Source organism: Pieris rapae, chromosome 12 (genome assembly GCF_905147795.1).
Source record: "Pieris rapae chromosome 12, ilPieRapa1.1, whole genome shotgun sequence".
In the NCBI taxonomy this organism is placed as follows: Eukaryota; Metazoa; Arthropoda; class Insecta; order Lepidoptera; family Pieridae; genus Pieris; species Pieris rapae.
Window position 1 is genome coordinate 4,987,631 of NC_059520.1, and position 12,256 is coordinate 4,999,886.

Below are 12,256 nucleotides of genomic sequence, written 5' to 3' on the forward strand. Positions count from 1 at the left end.
TTTTTATTTACTATTCATCGAAGTATCAGTCGATCTTAATTTCGTAAAATTACTAATTGTGTATAAAAATAATTACATTTAATAATAAGATACATAAATTAAGATTCCTTCTAGTTAAATTAATTATTCTTGAATTAAAATTTATTATGTGTTCGGAGGTTTTGCGTTAGATAAAACCTAAAATGCGTGTATCTATACAAAATTTTAATTCGATAAATACTTACATGAATAATAAAAAAGTGGTATTAAGAAATATTTGTAATGAAGTATTATATCTGCAAAATGGTTAGCATAATGTTTATATATAGCAACTAATGTTTTAATTAATTAGGGTCAATTAACCCAATACTTAGTAAAGATAATGTTTGATAGTTATTTTTCCTATTGGAAATAAATATTTCCTGCGTTATTATTACTTGGTAAATTTTTAGTATCCCCATGTCGCGATACGATTATGAGTTTGAATATTAATGCTAAATGATAATATTTTAGTTAGTTCATTCAGTTATTTTTATATCTCAGAATGATCGGACAGAGCTTCTAGGTTACATTAAAAAAATAACTTCGACTTGTAGCTTTGATATTTTGCAGAAGGTTCAGAAATCATTCTCTAATTTTATGTCAGTATTAAACATTATAATATGTGTAAATACATTATTCAAATGATTTACAGCGCTCAACACAGCAGTACGGGCAACCTGAGCATAGGTCACCATCAAGTTCAACGATCTTTGGCCTCATCAATAACGGTTCAGCATTTGAGTACACCGCCACTCAGGTGCGTAATTAAATGCACTGATTTACATAGTTCTAATCAATTGCAATAACGAAAAGATTAAATAAAAATATAGCGATCAATATTTAGTACCCCAATTATAGGATTATTTTAAGTTATAGTAAAAATCTTAATTTTTTCAATAAAATAACACTATTTACATTACTTTACTATATGTCAAAGACCTCTTGAAGACTGAAGGCCTCCTCCAACCGGCTCCATCTCTCTCTATCTTGATCATTATGCTGCCAATCACACCAGCACCACATTATAGATATATTCATAGACGAAACTGAGTACTAACTGTACCGTTAATACCGAATAATATTCATTTAATTTTTATCATTGTCATATTAATATTTAACATTGTAATAGTCTGTTAGTACAGATTGTGCGATATCTGAGATAGAGGGAGATAGATATACTTTTGTGGCAACGTTAGAAAAGGACGGGCATATTATTATCACTTCTATATTTTGACATTGACAGTGGGTCTGAAGACAGCGTTAGTATGATAACATCGAATAGAACGAGTCCACTGCCGATAGAGCCGCCGGCGCTACCTCCAAAGATGAACAAAAACAAACAGGTAATTAATTTTATTTGTGTTGCCTTCATATTAATTGCCAATTAAATTTCAAGGAATTAATTATATAAGTTAATTACCATACAGTCGTTTTTGTATTAAATCATATTTCTAAGTCACTAGATTCGATTAAAGATAACAAATTTCTAAAGATTTTGTAGAAAGGTTATCTTCAATTTTTGATAAAAAATATATGTACATAATTAGTAGGTTGAGTAAGCCTCATCTTAACGTAACATTAAAAATGTCATCCTATATCCGAAAAGCAGACGACATTCATATGGACACAATCCCTATTTGGTTTATAGTACTTTTATAACGGTTATACTTTTCAATTTATCAGTTATTTTCCCTCCTATAAAATTTATAACTAAACATAATATCGATCGCTCAAAAGCGATAAGGCCGCCAGTTTCCTTTTCATTTAATTATGTTCAATTTTTATATTGTAATTTTTATTTTATTTTTACATTTAGGTAAAAATAACAATCATGTATCCTTGGTATTTTCCGAACGGTTCGACGTTATCGGTAATCGCCAATAAACCCAACAAACCTATTCGATTGATTAATAAAGTCCGGATTTGGGGAAGTATCTATCGATATTCGAGTACATAAGTTACAAAACTATGGTTAAACTAATAAATAACTTTTAGGTAAAAAGTAATATAAACAAGAATTATATATAAGAATTTTTAAATTCATAAACTATGTACTACATAACTAGTTAAATAAATAAAAAACGTGTGGCATATGAGGACTGCCGCGATAAAACTATTGCATAGCATTTTTTATCAACCTATGCAATTATAATTGTTTATTTATTTTTTATTTATGCAGTATTTTTTTTAATTTGACATTAATTTAATCTACGTCAGACTCAGACTAACAAGCCTATGTAGTCTGTCTCGTGTCTAACGGGTACCGGCCTTACGTAACGTTACGTTAACGTTACCGATCTCGTCAGAGAGATGTGACACGCAGTATGCGTTCTGTCCTGCTCTAATGCATATTGGAAGCACCTTTATTACGTCATAGTGTGTTAGGTTATTTTCGTTACGGAATTTCTTGATTCGGTCGCCGCGCTCATTGCCTGCGATAAAATCTATGCAATAGCTTAATAAAATAAAAATCGTTTTATCTTCCAAAACAGATAATGCGTGACAAAACTTAAGTTAAGCTGGTCTTTTAATAAAAACGTAATTGAACTAATTTTTTTATATATTATTTTAACAAAAGTTAATATGTATTCTGTTAGGTACTATGTTTTATTAGTAAGCTTAGTAGTATTAACGAAGTGTTAATAAATAAATATAATAAATAATAGATTGAACATTTTGTTACAGGTTTCGATTACCTCAAGCAACGAATTGTTGCCTCCGCCATCGCCGCGACCTTCCTCACACAACAGTAGTTCTGCAGACGAATCTATGCTCAATAATGTGGTGTGTTATTATAAGTCATTTTAATATTTTTTTATGTCGGAATCATCTCCCCATTATAGGAAAAATACTAGAAAAATTTCGCTGGATTCTTGTTATTTTTATTTATGCTAATATATAATAAGATTAATGTTTCTATACAATTGAATTATTTTTCGTCCTTTATAACGACTGGTGTTTTGGAATGTACTGTAGTAGTTAAGTATACAATAAAGTCTTAAGTATCGATATTTATCAGATCCATGTGCGAATCTAACTTCTTCATGTCGTCTCTAAACATTCCAGAGTACCGAAGAGATGTATGTGAGCGTGTCATCGCCAGGCAAGTTTCCACTTGATGAGGATGAGATTGATCGACTCGCGGAGCAACCTCCTTCGCCTGTACCCTCACAGGTAATTGTCGAAACCATTTGTAAATTAAATTATTTGTTTCCTTTTCACAAAAAATAAGTTGTAAGAAAAATGATGATTGATGCGTTTCAATCTGCCAAACTAGATATAATGCGTGATGAAACTTACGCTAAGCTGGTGTTTTAATGGAAACGTAATTAAACTTTTTTTTTTATTCACAAAAATTTTAGTCTAAATTTATTCAATTACTCTGATATATATTTTTTATTTATTATTTTAACAAAAGTTATATTTGCTGCAACCGAGCTTTACGAACTCTTTTAACATATCAAATTTCCGTTGTTTATAAGAATAACAAAGTGTTTAATATAATATGTAGTTCCAATTTGTTTACGTTACAAAAGCCATTTCGGCAAACGACTGTCGACATTAGTTTTATCATAACGACTTTTTTGTATAAGCAGTATACCTAATTTTAATTTAATCACTATTTAGTGAAATTGATATGTTCAATATATTAAATAATTTACAGCGAAGTGAAAGCAGCTCAGAGCCGACTCAAACTGAAACTGAGAAATCTCCAGTCGTCCCAGATTCGGAAGATATAGTCCTCCAGACGGATGTTAGTACGTGGCTCTTACTCAAAGGCCCGACGAAAGAGGGCGTTGACGTAAGGGGTGGGCACCCAGATGCCCTTATAGTGCTTGCCACTAAGGCTACCAAAGGTACGTGATTTCTTTTTATTTAATTGACGATTTGTGTCAGACATTCGCACTGATACGCGTTTTACATAAATAGGCATAAATTATGTGCACACTACCCTCTAAAGTTTGTATAGAAATTTTTATTATTTTCAATTAAGACAACAATTATTCTAATACATCTTGATCCAGTAGAGTTCTAAACAAAATTGTTAGTGTATTTGTTCTTTTTTACACCACTTGTAACATCATATGTGGGACAAGATACTTATAATTTTTAACTTAAAGCAGGTATGATTAGTGCCCAAAAATCCTATCAGTGCGTATGTTAATAAAATTCAATTGTGTTTAATGTGAATGTTTTTGTTCATACTGTCTTAAAATTTAAGCATGTCTCCAATTTATCATTTTCGTAATAGGATAAGGGTTTATAGAAGATCATTCTAACCAACTTACTTTCATGCTTTACAGAATCGGATGAGTGTAAGTCAATCATAGTATGGGCCTGAGACACGCTGGTTCACTAATTTATTATTAGCTTTCTTGCTCATATTGCAAATAATCACACGCTTTTCGCTGAGTTTAATTCACCATTCAAATATTGGGTTAAATTTTGGGGTACTAGTTTGGTTCATCCTGGAATGTTTAGTTATATAAAGATGAAACAAAGATTTTCAAAATTGTAAAGAATTTTATGCACCTCTGTTTAATGTCATGGCATGTTAAAACTATGGTAAACATGCGCCAAAGCATGATAGCATGGAGTATAATATCAGTTTTGCCTCAATTATCTTGCGATGTTTGCATTTTAACAACGTAGCAAATAATGCAAAATTGTTTACGTAATGAATCGGTGTGTGCCCAGAGATTTAATGAAATTGGAATTGTCAATATTATAAAGAATTTTATAGTCGCTTTGAAGTTTGTAATTTGATTGCAATTGCAATAACTTTGGGTTCACCGATTCACATGTTACGTCGTAACCCATAAAGAGCCTTAGCTTATTGTTACGCAGACTTCGCGTACCAGGAAGCGTTCCTGGCAACGTACCGTACGTTCCTGGCACCGCACGAACTCGTCTCGCGGCTGGTGCGTCGGGCACATCACTTCAGACCGCGTCCGCACGAACTGAGATCCACACTCGGTCTGCTTACTAGAGTTATTGCTGACCTCACGTAAGTTTTAATACTAATTGTGTTCGCATTACATGCGGTCTGCATGTTCCAGTTTTCAGGAATCATGTGGGAAAATTTTCTTTACCTTTTATGTTAATCAAAGCCCTGTATTATTAATATCCTCTATTATATTAAATAGCATTGGCCCTAGATGAGCCCTGTGGTACACGAGAACTTGTGTTATGTATAGTGGAGCTAAAGCAATTAACGATAACGAAAAATTTTCGATACCTAAGTATGATTCAATCCAATTAAGAAAAGGTGCCGAAAGGCTGTGTGTAGCTGGATAACTTGTTTAAAAAAAAAGAGAATCTAGGTTATCCCGGCGTTTTAAACCTACTATAAATATTACAATAACATCGATAAACTTATAATGGCATACAATGGAAATTGGTTTGAAATTGTTATATTTTTTCAGAATGTCAGATCTGGATAGGGCGTTGATGCAACAAATTATGGAATTTATATATTGGCTTGTTGAGACTGAAGAATTGCCTATTTCTAAAGCGCTACGTCAGATTCTGGTCGATAAACAGAAGCAACTGCACTTCCAAAATGTGAGTTTTGCTTGAGTTTTCAAGTTGTATTATGTATAGTTGTGTTATATTATCACATATCTCAATGATTTATCTTAAATACATATTTACAAAAATGCTTTAAATAGTGTAATATTATTAGACAAGTATAAACTTGTCTATACAAAATTAAACTCAATTTGTAAGTATTAAATTTTAAATAGCAAATTCAAAATTAATATCTGCATGTGACTTATAGGACATATATTTTCTTTTCGTTAATAACAATATTTTATGACAAATCAACCTGTATTTTTCAGACGAACAACAGATTCGAATATGATCCATGCTATGGAACAGTTTCCCTCCGACGGGACACCTTACTGGACTTTAAGGCATCTGAATTGGCAGAACAAATGACAGTACTAGACGCGGCTTTATTCGTTCGAATAACGACAGCGGAACTTCTCTCATGGCCAAGAGATCAGTCGGAGGAGAAGTCACCGAACCTTACGCGTTTCACGGAGCACTTCAATAAGATGAGTTTTTGGGCGCGATCAAGGATTTTAGAGCAGGTATGGAGATTAAAAGATTTTAGTTCAATAAAGTATAATAATTAAATAATAACATTGCTATACAAAAATAATGGTAACCATGGTAACAAAGTCTATACATATTATGTTTAGTCCACGTTTCCGCCGAAGATTTAATCATTGGTATAATACACAGTGACTCTTCTACATGCTGACTTGTGATGAAGTATGGCCGGCTATAAAATTCCATTTGTAATTATTAGAAGATATAGAAATTTAAAGTGAATAATTCAAACGCGGTAAATATGTAATGACTGGCATTTTAAACAACCGGACCAGAATGTATAAAAATTTGAATTGGAATGTTTGTACATAGAAAATTATCACATTAAATTTTCTAGGATGAAGCACGCGAACGGGAGAAGTACGCGAGCAAATTCCTTAAAGTTATGAAGGCATTACGTAAAATGAACAACTTTAACTCCTACTTGGCTCTCGTATCGGCGTTAGACTGCCCTCCGGTTAGAAGATTGGGGTGGGCCAGAGCTATAGCAGACGCATTGACGGATCACTGCGCTTTGATTGATTCATCCATGTCCTTCCGTGCGTATAGGCAGGCGTTGAACGAGACGCAACCACCCTGTATACCTTACATGTAAGTTGAGATTTCTCATTATCCATAACCATCACCTTACGATCCAATTGTTTTGTCTATATCGATCTCTTGAATCTTTTAATAAATAAAACATTCTTTAACTGAGGTATCGAGGCATTTTATATGATCTGATTGTTAACCCGGGTTTTTGTTTTGTATATAATCATTATATATAATAATGCTGTACATTATTTATATACACTCAGACAATTCAATATTACTTCAATTTTCAGAGGCCTCTTCCTGCAAGACTTAACATTTGTACATGTGGGAAATCAAGATTTATTACCCGATGGCAGCATCAACTTTACAAAACGATGGCAACAATACCACATAATGGAGAATATGAAACGATTCCATAAAGAGTAAGTACCGAAAAATATAACATTAAATTTTAATACATACGTATATGAGGTCGAAAACCGAAAAGAGTGTTACTAGGTAATACAGACCGTGGGCGAAATTATCGTCAGTAATGGTTATTAACTAAATTTTTTTTAATTTTAGACAATACAAAATTAAGAAGAACGATCGCATCCAAGCGATGTTCAACGAGTTCGACGATGTCCTAAGTGAAGAGACGATGTGGCAAATATCTGAAAGCATCAAACCTAGAGGCGGACGCGCTCGTAATGCTTCTGCGCCTTCGCCGCCTGCGCATGCAGCTACTGCCGCCACATAATTTTAAGGTATGGATTTTCAAGATTTTACAAAAATATTCTACAAATTTTAATCTATATGTCACCGTAAGATTGTGAACATCGTTATATTACAATCTATCTAGTAAGATTGTAAACTATCGTTAGATTGTGAACCGTATCATTATGATTGCAATTTAACGCATCATTTTTCGCTATATTGTAATCTACCGAAGTGAAACCGTTAAATTACAATCTGTCCCGCGTCAAATTGTCAACTCTCTGCAAGTTCTTCCTGATTGGTCGGTCTCATTTCATTTAGAAATGAAATAGACTTAAATAAAATAAATTTATTATTTAATAGGAAATTAGAAATCCTGACATATGTTATAAACAAATTGTAACGAAATATTTATTCTACAAACACAAATTCTAATTAAACATTTAAAAAAAATCAACAATTATAATGTTTTTAAGCACAAATTATAAAAATAGAAATAACAAACAAATATGACGTGTGGTGGCGAAGGCACATACCGTTCAACCAATCAGAGCGCGAGTTGCATTCCGTCCTACGCCGGTTCACAATTTGACCGCTTCCCATCGATAGATTACAATCAAGCGAAAAATAATGCGTTAAATTGCAATCATAATGATACGGTTCACAATCTATCGATAGTTTACAATCTTACTGGATAGATTGTAATATAACGATGTTTACAATCTTACGGTGACATATACATTTCATAGCCTTGATTTATAATCTGTATTATGAAATCAGATATGAGTCGGTTTCTATATAACAATTCTATATTTAAAATTGTTTTATATTAAAATTGTTTTTATTACTTTCAGGTGTATTTTATAAATCCAAAGAAATTTAAGTGGACTGACTCGGGAATGCACGAGGATTTGTTATAAAGGAAAGGCCTAATTTAGTATATAGTTTTGTGATTGGCGATAACGACTTTATTACACCTACTTTTCAACCCAACTATACAATTTTCTACTTCTAGCTCATTATACTATTTCTATATTGGATTACATGAAGACATTTTTATGTTTTGTTGTACTTTTGTAATTTTATTTTAATTTAAATTCTTGCTAAGCTGAGGTATCGAAAGTGCTTAGCAAATTTAACAATCTCATATGAAAACATAGCATAATGGATGATCTTTACAATCCTCATCTAACTTTTTTTAAATTTTACCATTGCGACTTGTACTTTGGTCTGAAGTATGGTTTTTCGCAAGTAAATTAAATAATATTGCGGCACAAAAATAATATTTGAAAATGCTAATGACCAGCGACGCAATGTTCTAATATTTAGATTAAATAGGTTATTAATCTTTAATCAATTTTTTCAGTGCTGTCAGCTGTCAAATAATTTTGACTTGACATTTGTAAATCATAGCTCAAGACATGTATAACATAACATAATACTACATTAAAGATCAATTACATTTTCTTTAAAGCGTAAAATAAATTTAGCATTATATACTTTTTAAATAATCCAATATCGCTCATCCGGCGAACAAAGAAATAGTATAGTTATTTTTGTATCTTACACTGTATTTGGAATCTATCAGTATTGAAAACCCTATTTTCTTACTATCTCAACATATCAGTGACGTAAAGTTCGTTCTTAAATAGATGAGAAGTATATGTTTAACATCTTACATCGAATTAAAGGACTTTAATAGGCTTATTGCTAGACGTAAAATAAGTAGGCTTAAAATTTTAACTATCATCGAAACTTGTTTGGACTTTGGGACTATGTCCGTATAACAAATGCAACAACGCTTTATCGGATTAAAAAGCGTTAAAATTTTACATTTATTTTGGAGCTGGCAAGTTACGAAAATAACCGTAAAATTGTGATGAATGAATTTTAATCTGGTAATGAAATGTGATATTCGCGGTAATGAGATTTTTTCAGTTTGGAAGTCTGTTAACACACATGTGACTTTTCCATAGACTTCACAACAATATTATTGTCTTGCTTCTGTTAAAGTTGCAATATAGTTGTCATTGCTTTATATTAAGGTTGCTTTTGGAATAGCATCTTTGATGGTGTCAAAATTTAAAAAAAATCTACAATAGTATTATTGTGAAGTTTGTGTCTCGTGACTAAAATTTAATTAATTCATCGTGTTAGCTTAGAATAGTGTGAAGTTGTTTATATTATGATAATGCTAAACGTGCCTAAGTTATGTGCATCTTACCTCTATTGGGGACAGAAAAATTATACGAAAATCTTTTGCTATTAGAAAAAAAAAACTCAATTTAATGACTCATTTCTTTCTGAAAAATTTTAAACCGAAAATTAAGGACTATTACTAAAGAGCAGTTTTTTGCGCAAATTTCTGCGAAATATGCGTAGTACTATGGGGAAAACTCTTAATGATTCGAATTAAGAAAATACTTCTACCACAAAAAAAAATTCATTTTATAATAGTTTTTCTGTCTCTAACGGGTAAGTAGTGTATAGTAGCTTCTCTTAAGACTCTGATAATGTTTGTGTATCGAAAGTTTATCGTCCGTCATAAAATGTGCCAAAATCAACGAAACACATATTCTCCTCGAATTTATGGGTTCTTGTTGGGCATTTAACTATTTGAAATAAATCAGTGTTATACGCGATTGTCTATAAATCTGTTTCTTTTGAGCACAAGTAAACACAAGTCATAGTAAGAGACGGGTTATATCTGTGACGGCTTAAAGATTTCATTTTTATGAATAAGCAAGTACTTTGAAATACTTTGGCATTAAATATAGGAGTTCTTAGTTCGTCTTATACGTTATATGCCTCATAATCTAGACTCTGATTTTATATTTTTATAGTTACTGATACTTTGCGAATTATTTCCAGCATCACATTAGCTTAAATCAATCTTATGAATATCAATCTATTCGTTAAAACAATAGATAAATATTTTCGTTAGTATAATATATATTTGGAATTTCAATTTTACTATATGAATTTTTATGTATTTATTGTAACATAATTAGCGCAATGTTTTACGCGTCTTAATGAAATTTAGTTTATTTTTGATATTCAGAAATTCTATTTTTCCTATAATGTTTCCTCAAAGGAAACTGAATTTTCCTAATGAAACAATGTAAAATTTCTTCGTCAGGTGTTGTGTCATTTTATTGAATAGCTTAGATTCGGGTCTCGTAAAGATAGACGTGGCTAGTAGTTCTAAAGTTTCTTGCGATTTTTCGATTATTTAATACTCCGATGTAGGTTTTTCAACACGATTTCTTTACCTTTAGGGTACCGACCCTGACGGGCTTGCTTTGCGCTTACGGATTTATCTGATAGTAGAACTTTCACAGCCAAGTTCATAATGCTCTTCCCTCTTGTTACTAAGCGTGTTACATAGGACGAGTGAAAAGCCAGCCAGTCAATAAACATATAGCCTTAGACAGTGTCTACTATAGCAATAATTTATTCGAGCACTCCATGTGATATTCGTATGAGTGTTGCTTACAACTCATTTGACGTCCTCTATACGTAGAAAAATATTATTAGACAAATATTTAATGTAAGCGTAAATAAACCCCATTTTATCGAAGTGTAGTTGTCTCAATATAGTCAATAAAGATGTCACATACATGTTTTTAGAGTAATTTTTACATTGCAATGTGGCATACCGCAAACGTTTTATACAATTTTAACCGTGTTAATCAGACGAAAAGAAACACGAATCTTAATGGTCGCTCAGAAGCTTTGTAAGATGTGATTTAATCATAAAAAATATTATTAATTAGATTAAGACTAATGTCGTAATCGCCGCAATGACTATAGTCTGAGGGCATCTTTTATCAGCAATAGAAACAATTGCAGATCAATCTAATTGATAATATTATAACGCAACATATATAAAATCTGAATAAAATAAGTCGAAATATTTTTCAATTACTTTCAGTTGGCAGTAACACTAAAAAGATAAAAAGCGACCATTAAGTGTAACTAACAAACCGCACAAAAACGGTGTGTCATTTTACGATGATTATATAAACATTTGATAGTATAATGAAGGCAGTAAGTAGTATATAATCGCAGTGTTAGTGTTTTGCATGTTATGAGTCGTCTCAGCAATAATTACTAGACCAATATTTAGATCGTTTTACAGCGCTTTACAAATGTTTGTCTTAATATTGTATAAATAATTTGTATGTTTTGGTAGGTTACCATTTTGTTGGGTGTTATTGTGAAGTTCGGTAATATTGGTGTTAAGAAGACTGCCTAATTTACTCAATAGTGGTAATAATTATTGCATTGCTTATCAAGCGATGAATTATCTGTGACAAACACGATTATTTATTTAAAATGCATGGTACATTTAAGTAAAGCGTACATCGTATGTTGTATTAGCACAGTATTATGTTATGAATGCCATAATGTATCAATATGGATTATCACCGTTTATTTATTAAACGGTCTCTGTTTTTATTTTACTATTATAATTTGTAAATTAGTTATCGATTTGTTTGTCGATAAATTATTAATCATTGTATTTGATTTGCATGCGTGTACAGTACATTATGTGTGTCGAGATTTTTTTATAATTATTTGTAATATAAATATAGCACGTTATTTACAATACCATAATGTATGTTTTATTTTAATACCTTATTACATATTAAAACTTAATAGAAAGAAAAATAATTAATTCTTGTATATATTTTCTTTATTATTCGATATATACTTTATAGACTTCTTACATCATACATACAACATAAATTACATAGTAATAATTAAACGATTATTAGTCTTAATATTAAAAATTCATTAACAATTACATTTTTCTGTATTCCCTTACAAATTTGGGGAACGTTTAAACTCTCCAAGTTCTTATGTGTGTCCTTGAGATTTT

The 12,256-nt window shown here is 31.4% G+C and overlaps 1 protein-coding gene across 7 annotated transcripts in view; it reads left to right on the forward strand.

Moving 5' to 3' along the window:
- LOC110993770 (guanine nucleotide-releasing factor 2) overlaps window positions 1-11,980 on the forward strand; it is a 36,905-nt gene extending 24,925 nt beyond the window's left edge. For 6 of the 7 annotated variants that reach the window (XM_022260144.2, XM_022260138.2, XM_022260141.2 and 3 more), the window contains 13 exons: window positions 674-778; window positions 1,265-1,364; window positions 2,707-2,805; window positions 3,088-3,195; window positions 3,686-3,878; window positions 4,326-4,337; window positions 4,870-5,029; window positions 5,448-5,586; window positions 5,865-6,119; window positions 6,479-6,732; window positions 6,966-7,097; window positions 7,240-7,421; window positions 8,226-11,980. In XM_022260144.2, the coding sequence (XP_022115836.2) occupies window positions 674-778; window positions 1,265-1,364; window positions 2,707-2,805; window positions 3,088-3,195; window positions 3,686-3,878; window positions 4,326-4,337; window positions 4,870-5,029; window positions 5,448-5,586; window positions 5,865-6,119; window positions 6,479-6,732; window positions 6,966-7,097; window positions 7,240-7,414 (1,732 nt within the window). In that variant the 3' untranslated portion in view covers window positions 7,415-7,421; window positions 8,226-11,980. The remainder of the gene's footprint in view (window positions 1-673; window positions 779-1,264; window positions 1,365-2,706; window positions 2,806-3,087; window positions 3,196-3,685; window positions 3,879-4,325; window positions 4,338-4,869; window positions 5,030-5,447; window positions 5,587-5,864; window positions 6,120-6,478; window positions 6,733-6,965; window positions 7,098-7,239; window positions 7,422-8,225) is intronic. The other variant, XM_022260140.2, reaches the window with a different exon arrangement.
- Window positions 11,981-12,256: the final 276 nt, after the last annotated feature.